At 40.4% G+C, this 22,446-nt stretch overlaps 1 protein-coding gene across 6 annotated transcripts in view; it reads left to right on the forward strand.

The window, feature by feature from the left end:
- Positions 1-22,446, forward strand: part of diaph2 (diaphanous-related formin 2) — a 388,183-nt gene that overhangs the window by 331,666 nt on the left and 34,071 nt on the right. For 5 of the 6 annotated variants that reach the window (XM_051954583.1, XM_051954587.1, XM_051954585.1 and 2 more), the window contains 2 exons: positions 967-1,059; positions 5,290-5,355. In XM_051954583.1, the coding sequence (XP_051810543.1) occupies positions 967-1,059; positions 5,290-5,355 (159 nt within the window). The remainder of the gene's footprint in view (positions 1-966; positions 1,060-5,289; positions 5,356-22,446) is intronic. The other variant, XM_051954588.1, reaches the window with a different exon arrangement.

The raw sequence follows: 22,446 nt of genomic DNA on the forward strand, positions 1-22,446 counted from the left end.
CTTATTTTCGAATGTTTCCCTTCAGCTATAGCTGTACACAGCGCAAAAACAAGATGCCTGGGCCCTGATGGTAAACACTGGGGAAGAGCTAGTTCACTCATATATGCAAAAGAATTGATGGCCAAGTCTCCAGCTCCACAATAACTCACCCTAATGATCCTAGTTTAAAATAATGTCTGTTCTGGACCAGAATGATAAAAAGGGTGCCCCTCTGACTCATTAGTATTAGAGCACAAAGATAGATGACCCAGATATAGAACCTAAGCTTATTTTTGAACCCTGTTACCATTGAGCGGTATGCTGCTTTTGCACAGTCCGGGTACAACTAGTCGCGCTATTGGCCTTATAGCACGTAAAGTGTCTCATGCCTATCTCTTAAGCCATGCAGACTGCCGCCACTTCTCTGGTTTCATGGATCCACACGACAGCCGGAACGGTAGGCAGAGAGAATGTTTTCCGAAGGCCGGTCCCGGTGTCATTGACTGAACAATGATAGAGCGTCTGGGTATTGAGCGGCTCCACACTAAATCTTTGTAAAGAGCACTTAGCTCCCCAGCGTTAGCCACAGAAAGAATATCTGTCAATGACCATCACTGGATGCTTTCATCCTGAGGCTCCTCTAAACTCTAAACTAAACTCTAAGTGTATTTTCCTCCTCCCCAGCTGTTTACTGAAAAAAAGCTTTGGCCTGAGTGACAGGCCTCTGTCTCAACACTCATACACTTGCAAGGGTTGCTTGTAGCTCATTCAGAATCAAAGCACTTTCTCATTGTGATGTAGGGTGATTGTTAATGCACCTGTGGCAGGCATTCTCACCACAACACCTGAATCTAGATCTTGAAGCAGTCATGCACATCTGTGTATACATTTTTATGGGCACATGTAAAGACTACATTATTGTGCACTCCATCCTGCTTTGTAAATGTGTTATGTAAACAAGTTTCCTTCCATTATGTTCTCTTGCAGAAGGAGACGAAACTGGAGTAATGGATAGCCTAATGGAAGCGCTACAGTCCGGAGCAGCCTTCCGTGATCGACGAAAACGGACACCACGCAACGGTAGGACAGCGGAAAACACTGTCTTGTCATGTCTCAATGTGGAATTTTATGTGACTTTTTTTGTCTCACTTGTCTACAACACAATTGGCAGCCGACTGTCATGGAAAGGAAGCTCTTCTCTTGAATATAAATTGTGTATGCTGATGTGCTAGCACTCCACTGACTTGTTTCGAGGATTAATGACACACATCAACACGTGTTGACATATATGTGCATGTAAAGAGGGGGCAGAGCAACAACCACGCAGGAATCCAAGTCATTAGAAATGTATTTGCATTCATAAAGAACTTAAATCAGTGGGCTGACTCTGTGTAATTCTGGTGTTGACATATTTCATTCTGCTTTAATAAATGGGCCATGCACAGGAGAGTGCCACTTAGTAGGGGTGCAATGGTCAACTGATGTTCAAGTCAGAGTTCAGCTGCAGATTCACAGGTGCTGCCATTTCCACAACGGCAATCATGTTAGAAAAAGGTAGGGGGTGGAATCTGTCAGTGGCCCGTTTATATGATTTTGCTAGAGACATGCTGCATACTGCAAAGCAAGCAATAAAAAGGCAAAAGGTTTAGAACAGAAGTGAGAACACCCTTGCACAAAGTCACTTGCGTACTGATGATTCAAAATTACATCACTACTATTTCTATATTGGCAAGTAAAGTATTTAGATTTTTATTTTTACTACTCTGATGACAGTTTAGTTTCTGTCTCACAATAAACAAGATGTTTATGAATCAGTGAGTGCCAGCATTTTGTCTGTATTGATCAGTAGAAATGATAAAGAACTATAGATAGCATTCAAGAAAAAATCCTTGCTTGTTCTTCAGCACAAAACTTCAGGGCATGAAAATAAACATGATGAATATCAGGAGCACTTCCTTTGGTCAGATGACAGTGAGATAAATTTGTTCAGCTCAGATGGGGTGCAGCATGTTAGGTATGAACCTGGAAGGACCACCACAGTGAATGCATAGTCTCAACAGTGAAGGATGGAGGTGAGTGTGATTATATGGCGCTGCAGGAGTGCAAAAGGTGTCGGAGAGACGACATTTATAGATTGTATCATGATTTCCTGTGGATATACCAACATACAGGCTGACAGTTGACTCCCAGTCCGCAGAAGCTTGGCAGTGGAGGAATATTCCAGCACGATAACGATCCGCAGCACACTGCCAAAATCACACAAGAGTTTCTAAAGAGAAAACTTTGACCTGGCCAAGTTTGTCACCCAACTTTAATCCAAAAAAAAAAAAAAAAAACACCTCTAGGGTATTTTAAAGATAGACGCACAGCAATACAACCCCTCCATCACAGAGCAGCGTAAAATAAATAAATAAATAATAAAAAAAACATGTTTCTGCAGAATGACAGAATGTCTCTGCAGAAATGTATGCTACACTGTATTCTCCATGCTGAGAACTGAGTCTGTCATCAAAAATAAAGGTGGACATGCCACATTTTGAAAAATTAAAAGATTTAAATCTCAGGACAGGAGAGTGCCCAGATTTTGTAGCACTGAATTCCTATTGTGAGGCCTGTATTTTTAATACAGTTCAACTAAACAGTTTGTTTTACATAGGAGCAAATACCCTGCAGCTCCCAATGGAAGCAGGTATATATATATATATATATATATATATATATAAAAGTACATAAGTGATATTGCACATTGCTCACTCACTTTCGCACTATATAGTTTGAAGCCAGAGCAGGGAATTGTCCATCCATTACTACTAAAAAATACATATTTAGATGCTCAATGGGTAGTGTTACATCTACAGCTGTTCAAAATACACACTACTCTTTGTTGCTTGACTGCAGATTGACTTACTGCAATTATCAGTGTTTTAAGACCAGTCAGATGTAGCTAGTCTTGTTAGCAGGGAGACAAGATAAAATATTTGTAAAGATTAGTAGCAGAATTTTAGCATATGCCATCCTATGTGGTTGTCTGTATTTATTTGGCTGCGAAAAAGTACCTAATGGGTGGCATGGCCTAAACATATTGACCAAGGTCTTTCCATCTGGTCTTAGGCCACTTTCTCTTACCTTCTGCCAATTAATTTATTTTCTTTTGTTCATACTACTGTGAAAAGTTTTTTGTTTTTTTGTTTTTTTTGCAGTGCTCACGTTCTCAGTTTATTCAATATATGACAGTACACAGCGTCACCTCTTATGTGTGACTGTGTGTCTCTGATTTTTCTACTAGGACATCCACTAGTAAATCTGGTGTATGTATGTATATACACACGTGGACAAAATTGTTGGTACCCCTCAGTTAAAGAAGGAAAAACCCACAATTCTCACTGAAATCACTTGAAACTCACAAAAGTAACAATAAATAAAAATTTATTGAAAATTAAATAATCAAAATCAGCCATCACTTTTGAATTGTTGATTAACATAATTATTTAAAAAAACAAACTAATGAAATAGGGCTGGACAAAAATGATGGTACCCATAACTTAATATTTTGTTGCACAACCTTTTGAGGCAATCACTGCAATTAAACGATTTCTGTATTTGTCAATGAGCGTTCTGCAGCTGTCAACAGGTATTTTGGCCCACTCCTCATGAGCAAACAGCTCCAGTTGTCTCAGGTTTGATGGGTGTCTTCTCCAAATGGCATGTTTCAGCTCCTTCCACATATGTTCAATGGGATTCAGATCTGGGCTCATAGAAGGCCACTTTAGAATAGTCCAACGCTTTTCTCTCAGCCATTCTTGGGTGTTTTTGGCTGTGTGTTTTGGATCGTTGTCCTGTTGGAAGACCCATGACCTGCGACTGAGACCAAGCTTTCTGACACTAGACAGCACATTTCTCTCCAGAATGCCTTGATAGTCTTCAGATTTCATCGTACCTTGCACACTTTCAAGACACCCTGTGCCAGATGCAGCAAAGCAGCCCCAAAACATTACTGAGCCTCCTCCATGTTTCACCGTAGGGACAGTGTTCTTTTCTTCGTATGCTTGGTTTTTGAGTCTATGAACATAGAGTTGATGTACCTTAAAAAAAAGCTCCAGTTTGGTCTCATCTGTCCAAAGGACATTCTCCCAGAAGCTTTGTGGCTTGTCAACATGCATTTTTGCAAATTCCAGTCTCACTTTTTTATGAGTTTTTTTCAGCAGTGGTGTCCTCCTTGGTCGTCTCCCATGAAGTCCACTTTGGCTCAAACAACGACGAATGGTGCGATCTGACACTGATGTACCTTGGCCTTGGAGTTCACCTTTAATTTCTTTGGAGGTTGCTCTGGGCTCTTTGGATACAATTCGAACGATCCGTCTCTTCAATTTGTCATCAATTTTCCTCTTGCGGCCACGTCCAGGGAGGTTGGCTACTGTCCCGTGGGTCTTGAACTTCTGAATAATATGAGCCACTGTTGTCACAGGAACTTCAAGCTGTTTAGAGATGGTCTTATAGTCTTTACCTTGAAGATGTTTGTCTATCATTTTTTTTCGGATGTCCTGGGACAATTCTCTCCTTCGCTTTCTGTTGTCCATGTTCAGTGTGGTACACACCTTTTCACCAAACAGCAGGGTGACTACTTGTCTCCCTTTAAATAGGCAGACTGACTGATTATGAGTTTGGAAACACCTGTGATGTCAATTAAATGACACACCTGAGTTAATCATGTCACTCTGGTCAAATAGTTTTCAATCTTTTATAGAGGTACCATCATTTTTGTCCAGGCCTGTTTCATTAGTTTGTTTTTTTAAATAATTATGTTAATCAACAATTCAAAAGTAATGGCTGTTTTTGATTATTTAATTTTCAATAATTTTTTATTTATTGTTACTTTTGTGAGTTTCAAGTGATTTCAGTGAGAATTGTGGGTTTTTCCTTCTTTAACTGAGGGGTACCAACAATTTTGTCCACGTGTGTAAAGTGTGCTGACCTAAATACCATATAAGTGTATAGCAACAAACATGCATAACCACATTTTTCCTCTTGTTTCAACACCTATGATGCTGCTCATCATTGACCATAACCACCTTTTTTCTTTAACACCACCTTTTTTCCATTCCATATTTCTGTATTTGGGTTTAATGTGAGCCTGTGTCTGTCCAAATGTTTGTCCAGGTGTGTTAGCAAACCTGAAGGGGTTTTTGCCAAACTCTGGGAGTGGTTCTGCCAATATCTGAAATGAGTCACCTCTGATACCTTTTTTCTCTTTTCCTTTTTCTCCATCCTTCTCTTCTTTCTTTCTTTATTTCATCACCAACATTGCTGCAGGTGATCAAAGCCCTTCCAGTCCAGCCTCTCGGTGGCCGGGTGCTAACTATGGTAACAGAACTCTAGGTGTGTGTATTTAAGTACCTTTTTAACTCAAACACAACACTGTCTTGCTTCATACTGCACTTCCACTGGCTGCGTAACTCACACATCCTTGCTTCAGAACACTCAAGCTGAGCTGTTCTACAACATGCAGAGTCCTGTGCTGAGTGACTCCAGTTGACTTGGAAAATAGTCAAATGTTCAAAGGTATAATGTGTAAGATTTACAGACATAGGAGCTTTAAAATAATAAACATACCGAGTGACTATTAGGAACCTTTCATTACAAACATGTCTCAAAATGCAACATGGACAAGACTCGTTGAAAACTGAAAATGAGTACTGGTTTCGCTTGAACGTGCATTTTGCATGGGCACGTAGAAAGAGAACTGACTAATTTCTGATGTGCATCAGCAAGTGTTTTATGAAAGACCTTGAGATCAGATAAAATTAGCATCCACAGGTGATGATGAAATATAACATCAGCTGTTACTTTTATTACTTTTAGCAATGGGAGTATGCTCTGCAGGAGATACAGTTACTTCTTCCTTGTGTCCGGATGGCACTTGTTGAACATTTTGATATAAAGTGTGAAGTAAAGCAACTTCAGGACTTCTGAGAGCATTTAAGTTTAAGTAATTTATGTAACGCTTTACCAAAACTTTTACATAAAGGTTGAAAATGCTCATTTTGTAGCATTTTGAGAGTATCTGTTAAATGTTAGTGTGCCATACTTATTCATTTTAATAAATATTTAGTTTGTATTTGTATTTGTGATGCAGTCATAAATGTAAAATGTTATCAATCAATCAATCTTTATTTATAAAGCACTTTTCATACATTAGACATGCAGCACAAAGTGCTTTACATAGAATAAAACGCACAGAGAATAAAACACACACGCACACGCTTACCCAAAGAGCCCACCCCCATTCCCACCCCTCCATCCACCCGCCTAGATAAAATACAAACATAGCAGCATGGGTTGGCTGAGCACAGAGGAACCAGGAACCATCTTTGAGAGCCGTCTGCACCTGGAGCAGCAGACGCCGACAGCCCAAACAGCAGCCAAGGGTGCACCACGGCAGGGGCAGAGGGAATGGCAGAAGCCTCCCCACCTCCCAAAACGCCACAGTGGACTCCAAGCTGGTGTCACCGGACCGAGAGCCAACCACAGCCCCAGATGCAGACGGCCCCAAACTGAGGAAACATAGGAATGTAGAATAAAATAAAGTCACTAAACACATTAAGAATATAACTAAAACTGTGTAAAACAGGATGGTAAAACAAATGTTGAAATAAATAAAATACATGAATAAAAGAGTACATAAAATATAAATAAGTGCATAAATGTAGATATAAATAATAAATACAGACATTAGATAAAAGCCAATGTAAAAAGGTGTTTTTTAATGCTGAAAAACATCTTTTATTCTACCCAAAACATAAGAAAACAATATTTTTAGGTTTTAAGTCTTTGCCTAAAAAAAAAAAAAAAGGGCATAGCATACAGCAACATTATGCCGGTTTCTCTGGAAATGCCTTAGAAAGAAACGTTTGGTTAATGTCTGTGGACAGAAATTTACATACAAAATGAAATCCTGAATATTTAATTATAGAGACAAAAGCTGATGTCAAGACCAGAGAAGTTCACAATAAATTCCAGTTGAAATCAGCACTGAGAAATATATGCCTACAGAAAAATACCTTAATGAATATGCCCTTAAACATTGTAGCATGTTTCATTACTGGTCAAGAGTTCATTTTCATCACATTAATATGTGCAGGGGTAGAAAAGAAAACTGGACTGGAGAGACCATTATGGACATTATTGCTTGTAGTGCTGAGTGACATGATGTAAATCTTACAGTGAATACCTTTGAAATCCAATAACGTAAAGTATAACAGTATGGAAATTGTCCTTCAGGTGGCCCCATGATCCTGAATTTTAAATCTTGTTACATTACTACAATCCTGATAGTGGTCATACTACTGGAACGAAATTCACTCAGCACAATTTCTGTTTGATAGAGCAGCTACAGTTGTCATCTAATTTCCGTGCCCTTCCTATTAGTCTGTGCTGTCCCAGCATGATATCACTCCTTGTCTTGTGGTGATGCTGAGGAGTTATTCTGCTGGAGAGATCTTGTGGGCCTCAGTGCTTTGGCCAGTCACTATGTGTTTGTGTATTACTTTACTTTTCACATATACGTGTGGTAAATGTCAAACTGATGAGCAACAGCACCCCAGATATGCCTCTTCCTGAAGGATCCTTGCCTTTTATGCTTTGCAGGCTCTTGCTTTCTTTTTTTTTTTTTTTTTAATGTTTTCCTTGTTGCTGCTGTTGCTGCATGTCCAAGTACCTGACATTGTGCTCGTGTATTCACGGATGAGAATGCATACCAGGAGTCTGTGTATGTGATGCTTCACTCATGTAAGTCGTGCACTTAAAAAGAACGGTGAAAAAAAGAAAAACAATCTCACTTGTGTTAGCAGAAAACTGTTCAAGTAATTTCATGATCAGGAAGGAATGGGCCGTGGTAACCTGACACCTGGCTATGGAATTGACTTTAAAGATGTAAAATTTCACCTCTTTGGTAGGAAGAAGCTAATGCTAGTAGTCAATATGTGGAAGTGCCAGCTAAATATAGTTATGCTTGACTATGCACAACAGCAGCTCTTGCACCTAGAAGTTAGACAGGAGCTGGACAGCTTTTTCCACAGCTGTCCAGAGTGGAAATAAAGAGTGACAATCGTCTGGAAACTCGTGAACCCCCAGATAAGCACTGCTATGTTTGATATTTCAAAGAACCTGAGGGTTCACAAAGGCTCTGACTGTTTGCTCCTGTGTGGCATGCCTCAGCTTGCAGTGTCAGAGAGTCTAGTAGCCTCAGTGGGTCCTTGGGAGGGCACCACCTACAACACAGTAGCACTGCAGGGAGAGGAATAATTAGGTGGAAACGGCAGGTAGGGTTCTAACATGCAGGTGAGGCTTTGTTCTTTCCTGCTGAAGGTCACTTGGTCATTTGTGTGATACTTAAAAAGTATGCAGTGGATCTCTTGTAGTGGGTGCAAGTGTTTGTCCCAAGTAAAAGATTTAAATTTCAGTAAGTATGTTTATCACAGAACAAAAAAAGGAGCGCGAGTTTAACTGATATGTTGTTTGAGCTCCTGCAGTGTTATGAGCGTTGCAATGCACATTCTTGGCAAACTGAACCTAGATGCAAAGCTCCACCTTTACCAGTCATAATACAGTTTGTTCCAAAAGGCAAAAAATATCTGCTAGAGAAACCTTCTGGTTTGAAGAGATTGATCGAACAGCCACATTTTATGTCATGAATTCTCTGAAGTTTAAATATCACCCAAATTAGTCCCCGTTAAAACTGATGGGGAATGTACAACTTAGTCCAAGAGATAAATTTAGATATATGTGGTCTGACTATTAGTGAAGATGTAAGTCTAAGTGAAAGCTCGGTGAAATTGGCCCATGTCCATCAACTCCATGTTATGAAGGAAAATAAATTGTGAGTCAGAATGTCTGGTTTTCTTTGCTGGATGTCTGGTTCCTCCATTAAAGACAGAGCAATCAGTAGAAGTGCAGCTAATTTGTTATAAAGATGTCTATTGTGGTGGTCTGTGCATGTGTTTGCAGTGATCGGAAGGAGACCCATACCAGGAACTTGATCTGAAGGCGTTGGGCGAGTAGAGCAAAGTCTGTCTTACTGTATCATCTGCTGTGAACACCGTGCCCAGATTCTAATGCAACTTGGGCACCCTCATGAGAATTGATAAAAATGATTGGCCGCCCTGAATTTCCACAAGGTGACATTCCCTGTCTGCCTCCACTAAAACTATCCAATGAAACCAAAAAAATGCACGGCATGTGATGTGCCGCTGGATCATTGTAAAGCTGAATACTGTCTGTCTTTTTTTTTTTGTAAGTATGATATTTATATACAGTAGTGTTCTGTATGTCTGTGACCTATTTTCACATTTTTGCGAGATAGCCAAAATTACAGTGGTCCTCAGAATTGCTGTATTTTCTGCATGACATTGTACACCAGACTCTTTTCAGCACTTTTTTTTTTTCTGAAGACACACCACTGCTGAGCTCCCAGAATGCATTATGCACTGACAGCCCTCTGTTTATTGATATGGAGCCCAGTACTGGTTTGATAAACAGCTGCATGGATTCTCTACTCTGAGGTGATGAGAGAGGAAAATCCTTTTCACATGCCGGCTCCATGGATTTTTTTTATTTTTTTTATAAATAGAATCTGGAAATTAATTCACTTGCTGTAGAACATAACGGGGAATTTGCCTCATCTAATGAAAAGGGACAAACAGAAATCTTATCCACAGTTTGATGGAATTAAACACACACACACACACACACACACACACACACACACACACACACACACACACACACACACACACACACACAAAAAAAAACCCAAAGAGAGCAAAGTTCCCCAGTGATAGCTGATGGCTTGTTACTCCAATATTCATGCTGGGAACTGGCACTGGTTTGTCAGCATTTAAGGAATGATGGTATAGCTTTTGGGTCAGTGCAGCAGCATTAATGTTTATATACTTTTGTTGTACATATACAGTATGTGTTTTCTCTCTAACGAGACTGACGGCATTTCAGTACAGGAATTTGCTGTTAGAGAAGGTTCTCTGAGCAGTTATATCAGACAGAGTGCCAAATCTATTCAATCCTGCTTGTCATGTCTGTTGTAATCTCATGGTTTAAAGCTTGATTAACCTCCTGTCATCCTTAAACGAGCAGCATGTACCAGAGAGAGGCTCTCAGAGTCGTGCAAAAGAATTTTGGCTTACGTCAAAAGGAGTTCATTTAAACCCAGCATCCAATTCTTTGTCGTCCTTTAGGCAAAACTATACTTCAGCAGACTACCTCAAGTGTCAGGCTGAGCACAATTCTAGTTGCCGCCAATCACAATTACACCCAATCCCAGAAGCATTTCCTATTTCCTTGTCTCCACTTTGTGTAAGATGGAAAATCTAACCCGGGAGGCCTTACTCATGTGTTATGCAATTACACCAGCCATTCCTAATTCAACATACAGAAACTGGATTGACTGAGACCAGAGAAGCCACATTACTGTTGTAGGTTCAGTCTCATTTCAGGAAGACAATTTGAAAAGTATTCTGTGCTGTTAATTCTGCTGGTTCAACGCTATATATTACACGGTTAGTGTTTCTTTCAGTGTTTTTCATAGAATGTAATTGAAAATTAGGTTCTACAAAAAAAAAAAAGATGCAAGTTACCTTGCTACTATACCATTTCGTATTCCCTTTCTTGTGAGACAGTTACCTGGGAATCTTGCAAGAGATTGGTGGGTAGAGAGCAGGAGCCTCTCATACATCCTGCCTCATCGATTTTCGGTCAGGGATGAAAGCCACAGACTCAGTAGGTCTTTCATACTGGGGGGCATCCCAAAAGACACATCAATCAGATTTCAAAGAGAACCAAGCCAATCTTATTTATTTACTGCCTTTTCAATGTCATTACAATCCAAAACCAGGGCCTCTCTCCCTTCCTCTGCCTGCCCCAGTCTCCTGCTTCACCTTCACGGGTCAGTCCATCAAAAGTTCCCTCCTCTGTTCCATATAGTGAGTCACTTAAGGACTTATTTGACATTGAACCAAGAAGGATCATCTTATGGCCATTAAAAAAATAGAGATGCAATGATATAATGCTTGTCAGGGTTGCAGAATTTCAGCCTAACTGTCTAATCCCTCCAAGGCCAGCAGTTAATTCTGCTGGTCAGGCCAGAGAGAGTGAGCCCCTTGTATGTTTAATGAAGATTAAATTACCTATTTTCTCTCATGAAATTTTAAAGGAAGAAAGGAGATGAATCTGCAAAGAGGCAAATGAAAAGTCTAAAGGAAAGTGTCGTTATGGAGATGCTAGTAAAGATAAAGAATATCCCTGTGTTCTCTTATATCCCCCAACCTCATTTGTGACTTAAATGATTTTTTAATACCCATTCCTATTACTCCTGTGTTTGTTACCCACATCACCCTGATATAGACAGCCACAGTAAGTTCAGCCTGGCAGCTATTTTCTCATCTTTCCCCTGATCTTAGAGAAAACCAGCCGTTTGTTTCTTAAATTACATCACAGGAAGTGATAGTGATCATAATTCCCTTAGCAATTAATTTGCTCACACATATGTTGTATCCATCGTTTTAGCTCCCTTTGTTGTCTGTCAACCTCTCTGGTAGTTCTCTTGTACCGTTACACACTCACACACACATATTCAAGCTTGTGTCACATATCAGATAGGGACTGTTGCTGTAGGGGGCCTCTGAGTTGAGGGCTAAAGCTCTTTGCCTCCACAAGCTCCTGGCCTCCACTTCAGGGTGTTGATAGATGTTATTCATTGGGGCAGCCCTAGAGGCATTCCTACAGGAAGTAAAGCTAACATGATTTGGGGCAGAGCGACCCAGAGGGTGTCGGTGCCTCGTGCTACAGCTCGGATGGCTTAGTAGATGTGAGATATCAATAGAGTGGATGAGAGAAGAGCTCTGTAGAGACGTGCTGCTTGAAATCTATCACCTGTTTCTTATAGATAAGGATATTTATCAACAGCCAAAGGGAAAGGCAGATGGGAAAGAACTGAGGCATGGACAGCCACTCCATTTAAGACTTGATGTCCTCGGACATAGACAAAGCCATTGTCCCCCCTATTGACCCATAGGGCATTTCTCTGGACCTGATCATTTTTCATCCGCAGCAGAAAGCCCATCATGGAAATATAGATGAAGATTTTATGTACCATTTGAGTACCCTTGGCGCATAACTGATTCGTTGCTTGACTCTGCCAAGAGAGGACGTAAAGTAAGTGAAGTGTGACATGGAGCCATTTTGAGAGGATAAATCAAATCTTAATAAAGGTAGCCTCTCTGAGTGGACACCAGGGGTCACTCGCCCCTGCCCCTGCTCTTAAGTACCCCCTAAACCCTTTGCTGTTTGAATTACACTGAAAGTATCTACTTGAGCACAGGATATCAACAGGGGGCTGTACGAATGCCCTTTCGATGCCATTATGCCCTTTTACAACTCCCTGCCTGCGGAGCCAAGTTTCTTATGGTAGTACTCACTTTTTCTTTCCTCTCTTTTTCGTCTATTCCTTTTCTTTTCATTTCGAAATGACGTGCATGGCCTATTGCTTTAATATACTAGACTCAGAGCCCTCAACAGCTATATTCAGTATTGTTGTTAAAGTTGCAGGCCTTCATTGATGTAAAAAGAGCTCAGCCCTCCCGCCTAGTGGACCGTCAACGAAGAACTGCAGAGCAAAAATGTCTACTAACTTATCATATTCAATAACATCCTAGAGCGTTTGCAGTGGGCTGTGTGTTTTTCTTGCTCACTCTCCAAACAATATTGGCTTTCAAGTATGTGGGCAGTTATGAAAGGTCACCGTAAGTGTAAATTGTCAATACTGGATCAATTTTGGAGGGCAAATGTGCTTTGGAGGCTCCATAATAGAAGGTTTTATCTTATTTTTACCCAGGGCACATTCACACAATAAGATTGATGTCGTTCATTGCTTGATGTATTCCTAATAGACCTATAAACTTGCAGAGCTTAAAGCCAAAGGAATGCCTATGAAATCCAAATATAGGGGAGGCAATCGGACCATCCCACTAGCTGAAAAATTGCCCTCATATAATTCCAATGGAATCTCGTCCAAGCCATCATGCTTAGTGTTGAAGGATGGGCAACTTGTGTCGGTTGAATTAAACCTTATTTATCGCTCATTAGGCATACAGCGGGGCCAACTGATGATCAGCTAGAGAGCAAATAATGCGCGGTGGAATAGTATGCCATCCTGTATGGTTATGACTTCCTCTCACAATAAGACACGGTGCCTGAATAAAATGCCTCCTCCTCTCCTATCATACGTGTGTGTGCGCGCGTGTGACTCCTTAATATGATGTGGCCGTTATTAAAGTATAAGACATAATGTCCAAGTTGATGTTTGCATTTGAAGTGTCAGCCACTGTCTACAATCTGTCAGCCAGAATGAGATGGAATTAGTATTTTGCATCCCCACTCAGCAGGCTTGATGTGGTGATGTGCAGTAATACAGAGGTACAGAAAAAGAGCTGCATACCGCGTAATGGCTGATAATGGTAATTCTCATAAATACAGACAAAGAGAGAATGTGTCAAGGGGTGTTTAATGTTCTGTTCAGTAGCAGAAAACAGTAAAAGTGATGCTGAGAGCAAGAATATGAAAGAAATTACAGTATATGTGATGCTCTCAGCTTGAAGTAACTAAATATTGCAACATTTTTTACATCTTTTTTTTTCACACTTTGCTGTGTTACAAGGAAAATTCAACATGTTCAGTGTCCTTAATTAAATCGCACCTTCCTTTTCAGGAGTGCAAGAAAGTTCCATCTTTAGAGCAATTTTAATATGCTGCTTTTTTTTCTGAACCTTAACCAGTATAGTATTTTTAGATCAAAATGAATAATGCATAATTAACAATGCTTTTGCGGTGACAACAAGCAACAGTAACATCAACTGTGTGTTCTGTCTTCGGGTATAAAAGGCTGATCATAGTCATACAACATACATTTGTTCGTTCTTTGAAACTGAAAAAAGGAGAACTTGCCGTTCTTATAGGAAAATACAGGACAAATTAATAAGTACTGAAAGACATTTTGGGAAAGCAGAAACAATAAAATTGATCACAACACAAATGATATGTATATAACTTACAGCAAATAAGATAAGAACACCCTTTCAATTAGTTTTTTTTTTTTTGTTGTTGCCTTAAAATCTGACTAGCTTTTGTCTCATTTGCAACAAAATGAAGGCAAAAGATTAATTACTACTGAATCCATGAAAAGTGTGACTTTTTGTGTTAACAGCAGTAAGACTCCCACTCCCTTAGTAGGCTGTGCACACTTTCACATCCAAGGTGTTTTGTTTATTAAACATGAATGTATGCAGCAAAGCATCCATTTAACTGCCTGAACAACAAAAAGAAAAGTTTAATAATAGGTATATATTGGTTCAAACTGTGATGGGAAAATGTGACTTACAGGCACAAAAGAAATCTGTGCTTTTGCATCTGTGAAAACATCAAGTGAGAAGTAATTCCCTCATCATAATACATGTTCCAGGAAAAATGTGGCCAGCTGATGAGTCATTTGCCTTTTAACTGAGAGAATTTAAGTCGTTTTTGAAACGCAGAGAGAGAGATAGAGGAGCGAGAAGAAGTTGTGATCTTGCATGAAAAGAGACGCACATGTGAGGGAAAGAAAGCAGAAAAGAAATCCATCAGTGAAATGGAGTGAGTAGGTGTATCGTGTAACGATGGAAAGATGTCTCAACAGGGAAAGCAGTAAAGAGTTAAAGACAGGGGGTTAAATTAAGGTACAAAGATACAAAAAAAAAAAAAACAGCAATATCCCCAAACTCTCTCACACATAGATACGCAAATACACACACTCTACAATCAGCGAGAATGCTCCCTACACTCAGGCACTCCCCCATCCAGTCAAGCGTGATTGTTCTTGACATGGTTCCATCACTAATGCTGACTGATGCCCATTTGCAAAGCTCTTCACATTTATTTATTTATCTGTTTATTTGTGTCAACTTTATTTATTAATGGGCCTCGAGGATGCAATGGCAAATCTCCATTTGTTCATATAGGGAAGTTAAAAAACAGATGGCTATAAGGCATTCACACACGAATGAACAGAAGACGGGGGAAGGACAGAGTCCACCTTTTTTATTTAGATTCCAGCAGTCGAAAAAGCTATTCCCTTCTGATAATGGAAAAGTGATATGGCCCATTTAGTTACTTAGCACTAATCCCAGTGGTTTAGCTGCTTCTCTCTTTTTTCTTCCCTTCTATTATTTGTTCTTTTGACTTCTATTTGGTTAGTGTCTGATGGAAAGATTTGAGTGGGGTCATATTACTCCCTTGCCTGTATGAGTTTTCCAAGCTTCTGCAGTGCTCTCAGCTACATTAAGTGCATGTAGCACGTTGCTGTTGTCGTTGACCACCAAATCCCCATGAGGATCTTAGAATGCATGCTCTATTTTTGAATCTCAGTGTTCGTATCACATCCTATACCTCTGTAAGTCAATTTGTAAAGTTGTTGGGCTTCAGGCCTCGATTTTTGTTTGAGCTTTTTGTTGGTAGCTTTTAATAAGATGCCTCCTTGCTTGTGATTCTGATGATGCAATTAGAGTGTAATGAGTGTTAGTATAATTGTTGTTTATTCTCACAATGACATATTTGCTGTTGTAAGCTACTGAGGGAATGGCGATGCTTAATTACCCACAAGTGTACAATTTGAGATCATTAGCTTTGAAAGCCAATACCTCTGGCCAGAGGTCTGCCAGTGGACCTTTGGTCCATTCTTGTAGGGACACAAAGAATGCCAAGTTAAAAATGGCTGCAGTATTACTGTCTGCCCATCCTAAAGATTACTTGCCTTGCATGTCCTCATAATTTTCATCAAGAAGTTTTTACCTCAATATGCAATTTTGATTAACTAATTTAAGGATGAATCTTAAATTTAAAACATAAATGAAGATTTAGCAGTTGAAATAAAAGTAATCGTGAGTAATAAAGGTTAAGGGGAACTAAACAAAGATGGGGAACAATTGTCTACTCTGAGATTTTTAGATGTCCATCGTTGTATCAAGTTAAAACCTCGTTATGCATTTTACCTCATGCCCAAAGTGTGGCGTGAGAAACTACAACGCTCCCTCTTTAGCGGCAGCTGATTGGCATCTGTGCTCTTGTGGAGACAGCGATCCTACCCAACTGCATCTGAGTTAATCTGAAATCATCCAAAGGATTTACACTGTGCTGAGAAGGAGGAGGGGAAATAAACAAGAGGGGAACACAACAGCTTGGTATTCATGAATTCCATAAATTACAATGTTACTCCCCTAAGAGATGACTAATATGTCAAGTTTAAAAATAGACAGTTTGCCACAGTACAGACCCTCTGCCTCCAGTGGATGAGGATTAAGCAGATAGATGGTAAAGGTTAGAGATTTGGGATCTGATCTATGTGTGTTTATGTGTGGCTGTGGGAGTGTCATGCATAATTATGCCTGACTCAGTTGTACATTGTCGAATTTATAAAGTCAGGGAGGATAGATAGATAGTCTACTGTAACTAATATGTTAAGTATGATAAATGTGGTTTGGATAATTAATCCAACTCTCTGTAGCTATTTTTTATTAGATAAGTTCCATGCTTGTACTAATGACACTGCTGCAAATATTATTGCATTTAAGCAGCATAACTGAGAACTCAATCTAAGACTTCTTGTAATAATCCACTTTATACACAGAAAAATTAACATGTTTCTCTGGAGGATTTGGAGTCGGTGGGGGGCGGGAGGAAAAAAGAAAAGAACCCAAACTTTTTCGTTCAGATTAACACAAGGTCTTAAAAACACATTTCAAGTGTTGTTTTGAAGTCAATAATACTGTGATACTGAAAGAGCTGAGCTCTAGTAGGAAGTGATTTGGATATTTGGAGGAGGATCTCTGCTGAGGTCTGCTAACTCCTATATATATTTCTGAGTGCATGGGTGAAATTGCATTGTATATAAACTGATCAGGGTGTGCATGTGAAGTCCACAACCAAAAGAAGTGACTACTAGGTAAGAAGGAGCTGAACAGCATGAGGGTCACGCTTTAGTAGAAAGCCAGTGGAGGTTGCAGAGTTTGTAACATTTCCACCCCAGAGGCTTCGCCAGCAAAGTAAAGGATGAGACTGCACACTGCATTACCTCGACCATTATTATTTTCTCCTTCTACTCCAGATGAGTTTCTTCTAGCAGCTCAGGTCACTGTTACCCCAGGGCAGATTATGGCAGATGGGAGTTGTGATGTTCCTTAAGATTTCTGACAAGTGAGGGAGGGAGTGTGTGTCTGGGTGTGTGCCTACATGTTTGATCTTTTTGTGCGTGTATGTTGTTTTTGTGTGATTGTGTGTTCTGTGTGTTTGTGGGAATGTTTACTGGAGCTTAGCATTCCTTGGCAGACCAGCGGTTGACCTGATTTCTGTGTCACAGCGTGACTCACGCAGGTTTGCTTTTTAAGGAAAAGTGAGGTCAGCGTGAAAGCTAAAGCCACAGCTATGCGCCTAAATCACTTCTGCACACATCCGAGCTGCAGCATGGCTGAAAGTGTAGGCACGCTCACATGTGCATTACACATATGTGTAAATATTCTGCATTGGCTAAATATAGCATTCCATCATTGTAAATATTCCGCCATCATACACTATGATTAGTGAGAAAGCATGTAAAATCATTTATGGTCTGCATTATTAAAGTCTCCTACATGGTAGGGCACTTTCTTCACTCCAGATGCCACCACTAATATGTTTACGTGGTGGCAACAGTCTGTCTGAGAAATTGATTTTTCTTTTCCCAATTGTAAAAGTTTTATGACAGTCAATATGACTGAAGAAGCAACCCTTTCATTATTTTACTGGTTCTGCTGCTAGCTGAATAGATGGTTCCTGCTTATAAACCTTGAATAATTGAACAGAGGAATCAGTCAATGAGAGAGGGAGAGGCACAAGGTCTTGATGACTTGATGGCCGAGATGACAGCTTGTGAAAGAGAAAGACAGCAGACTGATTAGCCAATGTGTCATATTGCCCCATTGCTGTCTATACACTATGCTCTCTCATCTGTTTTTCGCCTTCTTACTCTCACTTGTCCCCTCTCTTAGTCTATTGCTCTCCTTGTGTGCTCCTTGTCCTCTTTTTCCCTCCTCTGTTTCAGTCCAACCCCTTACCTCGTTACTCCTCTATTACTCCAGTTGCATTCTTATCAACGTCACTTTGCCCCATTCCTTGCTGTCCCCCTCTTAAACCTTAATGCCCTGTTTTCTTTGAATGCTTTATTTTTCCTCACATCCTGTCTCCATCCATCCCAGTGACCCCATGTCATTCCAGGCTGAATTATTACTCTTGGATGGAACATCGGCTCAGTGGCGCCGTACTCTGCTCTCTCCACCCGCATTATCCATTTATAGAGTATCCCCTTTTGTGGTGAGCCATCTTCCTATAGCCCAGTAATGATAGGCGTCTTGGCGACCCTGTGCATTTGCACTGTAATACAAGACATTCTCATTAGTCCACAGATTGTGCTCTCTCATGTCCATTACATTAATTGCTACACATCACTGCCTGCCATGCCTCTCAGTATTTTGTTACATTGCTGGCATTCTCTGTCCTGCATCACCTAACTGTGGCTCTCAATCACTTTGGCCAGGAAGGTGAGAAAGGTAATTGAAAAGTGTTACATTGAGAATTGGATAGGATGTTTTATTCAAAACAAAAAAAAAATCTCAAAGAGATAACCTGACGAGTTTGTTTGTGTTTTGTTACTCGAGTGGATGGAAAAAAAAAATGTTTTCAGATCAAATAAATTGAATCCAAGTGCCCTCCACCCCCGCACCGTCCCTCTGTTGTCAGTCATCTCTCTTCATAATAGGGAAGCAGGCCGCTGCCATAATTGCTTTGATGGTCCAGCCTGAACAAATCACTTCTGGGCATAAAGAGAGGCCTTGGAGATGGCAGCCAGAGAGAAAAGGTGCGAATGAATTAAAGCACTTTGCGTTCCTCTGGGGCATGTGGCCCAGATTTTTCTTCAAAGAAAAAATATAAGGGAAGGAGTGTGGGGGTGGGGTGTGCCTCTTTCCTCCTCGAATAAATGGCAGTAATAGCAATAATACACATCCAGCCTCCATTATGCCAAACTGGAGAGCTTTATCAAGTAAGACACAATGGCACTGACATAGTTAACTGGCAGGTGGAGAAAGGAGTATTTCACTGGAAATAATCTGATTTTGAACGGGGCTGCCATCTATGGGAGAACCTCTGGTCGGACCTTTTGTGAAGGAACAAAAGTTTGGCCCTTTGGAAGCAATCCTTTCAATGTTTCAGTGGAGCTGGGTGAATGGGCCATGTGGATGTCCCAAGGCCCTCAGTGCTGAGGATGGCAACAGGCAGACATCGTACAAGGCCTTGTGCATCACCACTCTGTGTTTGTTGAACCTCAGGATGTCAGAGCAAAGGCTTTTTTCCCTTCCCTCCTTATGTTCTTGAACCTTGAATTAAACAAATAATTTTAACTTCTTTGCTCTTATTTTCCACTTGTACTTCTGGAATTGTATTTATGCTGTGGTTAGCCATCAGAGTTATGTGCCAGCCAGTGATCCAGTGTGAACTCAGATTATTATGTCACAACTACTCGGCCATACTGATCTCTCTATACAAAGAAACTGCAGGCTTCTGTATCTAGACTTGTGGTTTGATTTTTAAAACAGCACAGGTGACAGAGTTACAGATATGACTGGAAAGAGAGATGTTGTGGGCGCTTAGTGTAACACACTGTCCATGTCTCAAATAGCTGAGTAGCATTCTTTTGAAACCGTGTTGCACTGCTAAATAGAACTTTAGCAATGTAGTTCTGGGGTTAAGCATGGTAGATGCAATTAAAGCATGATTGGAACTAGCTGACATGCAGATCAATCAGTTAATTTAATTATTTTTATTTTGAAGCAGAGTGGGGGCTGGTAGGCAATTGAGGATAATCTCTTGTTTTCACTAAAAATTCCATTATAGCCGAGCTCTGCACGGGGTGAATTGTCATGGCTGTGACACAAAAGCAGTGGAGCCATTTGAATAATCTTCCTACAACTCCACAAAACCTCCAGAGGTCACAAGCCCCCAAAACAAGGCTCCACGGGTATCTGGAACATCATTCTTTCCCAATGGCCCTGTCTTTCTTCCCACACAGGCGGCAACACGCCCCTTGTTAGTTCCACCCTGATCCTTTTGCTTGTCTTTGAGTCGCCCCACCAACCCAGTCTGCATCCCCCAGTTTCTTGCCATCGAACCAAATCTTTGACCCCCTTTTTGCAGGGTTCTGCTTTTGTTTGTAGTTGACAGCCCATTACAATCTTTCAGAGCTGCAGGTGCAACTCTCTTGCAAAGGAATCAGTGGTCCACAAAAATGCAGACGGTTGATTGCAATAAATAGATAAGACTTATAACTCCGAGTGTATGAGAAAGCGACGTACTAAACCTGTCAAATATTTGTGTGTTAAATGCATTTAAAGACAAAGAAAAAGAAAGTGCTATATTTCCCCCTAAAAAAGAACATTTTGACAGATGTCAGCATCAGTGTTTTAATCTCTCCTTGTGGATTCCCTTTGTCTGTCTTGACTATCACTTTCCACATCATCCTAAAAGGATGAGATCTGAGTATAATTGCTTTTCATATAATAAATTTCTTGCTTTATTGTCGACAATAGAACAGTTTTCCTTGTCAACTTGGGTTAAGCTTCTTCATCTTACGCATTCATTTGAAGCATACTCTAACAGAAATGAGGTTGAATACATTCACATGCAACAAGGACCAACCATTATCAGCGCCGACTAGCTAATTAGGGAGTCTCTCTGACTTGATACTTGCCAAGAAGTGTGCACTGGCTCTGTAGCCATGTATCCAACCATGTGTTTCAGGGAAATGTCTAAGGCATTATTTCTGCCCTCCCTCCATCCATAATTAACCTTCCCCCATTCATAATTTAGATGTGTTCTTCACACATCTTCTGGTGGTATGACATTATTGCGGTGGCTAAACAGACATTGCAGTGCCTCTAGTGCATGGGCATGTGTTTGTCTGTGTGTCTATGTGACACACTTTTGACTGGCAAGGCTCCACCCCAGCCACAAGTGCAAAATGGAAAACAAAGCTGCTCTGGCTTGCTTTCTTTGTCTAACTAAACTTCTCTGTTTAGTAAGACGGTTAATATTTTTACCTCATCATTTCCAAATAGTGTGTGACATGTAGGGGACATTTGCACCACAGCATTTAAGCAGGGCTGCACATCAACTGAACTCATCAATTAATACTTTTTTTTTTTTTTTTTGCTGCTGCTGCTGTTACTCAGCATTAGCTATGTTACTAAGACAGTTTAAATCATTAAGTATGTCTGCTGATGAGAAAAAAACTGAAATGAACTAAAAGTAGAGTTTTTTTTAGAAAGTATCGTGAATAATAGGGTTGACTTTTCAAGGACAGAAGGAATGAGGGCCAGGGATTACAGAAGGGAAGAGGAAGTGATACAGAAGGGGAAGAAAGGGATGCATGATGGCATCAGGTGATGCAGAAAGGTCATGACAGAGGAGAGCAGCGACTTAGAAAGAGAACGACAGAGAAGGAGTAGGCATGCCATTGCCAAAGCGGCACTCTATATTGTGTCCAGTCCTGAAGGATGTGACATATTTCTCCAGTCTTTGTTGGCTGTTTTAATCAGCTTACATATGTCCTGGATGAAAATTGAATTTGTCTGGAAGAGAGGAAGATACCATTGGCTCTTCCACTGCCTCTTGATTGTGTGTGTCTGTGCACTTGCTTACAAATGTCTGTGTGTCTTGTTGCGTGTATCTGTGCGTGCACATGTGTGCAAGCATTGTCCGCACCAGAGCCAGCCAATTCATAACAGCAATGGATTGTGTTTCTCCCATACATCATTGTCAGTGCGGCTCACCTCTGCAGTGCCAGCTTATTTAATGGCCAAGACCTAACCTCAGAGTGCACAAAGGACCCCCACACCCCTTTTCTATCCATTTGCCCTCTGGCATTTGGGAGTGTGTTTGTGTTGCTTACATGTGTGAAACAGATGAGTTTTTATTCTTTTGTGTGTTTAAGTGAGTGTGTTTTGTTCATTTTTGGCTGCGTGAATGCAGGATTTAGAGAAAAGGTTTTATAAACAGTCAAACAATGCACATGCGATTTGGCAAATTACATCTTTATCACCATATATATCACCATATGCTGCCTCACTGTGCAGTTGATACAGCTGAGGATTGCATCCGACTCCATCTTTAACGTTTAAGACGACTACTGTATGTGAAGGCACAGTCCATTAATCTGTCTGTCTACTGGGGTTTTGAACGGTCTGTGTGGCACAGCGAGACTTTCCTCTGAGGAGTTCATCCCTCAAAAGATCACCACTTTATGGATAGCATCTTTTTTATTATTTTGAGCCGGAGCAATCTTTT

This window comes from Acanthochromis polyacanthus, chromosome 10 (assembly GCF_021347895.1).
Source record: "Acanthochromis polyacanthus isolate Apoly-LR-REF ecotype Palm Island chromosome 10, KAUST_Apoly_ChrSc, whole genome shotgun sequence".
Lineage (NCBI taxonomy): Eukaryota > Metazoa > Chordata > Actinopteri > Pomacentridae > Acanthochromis > Acanthochromis polyacanthus.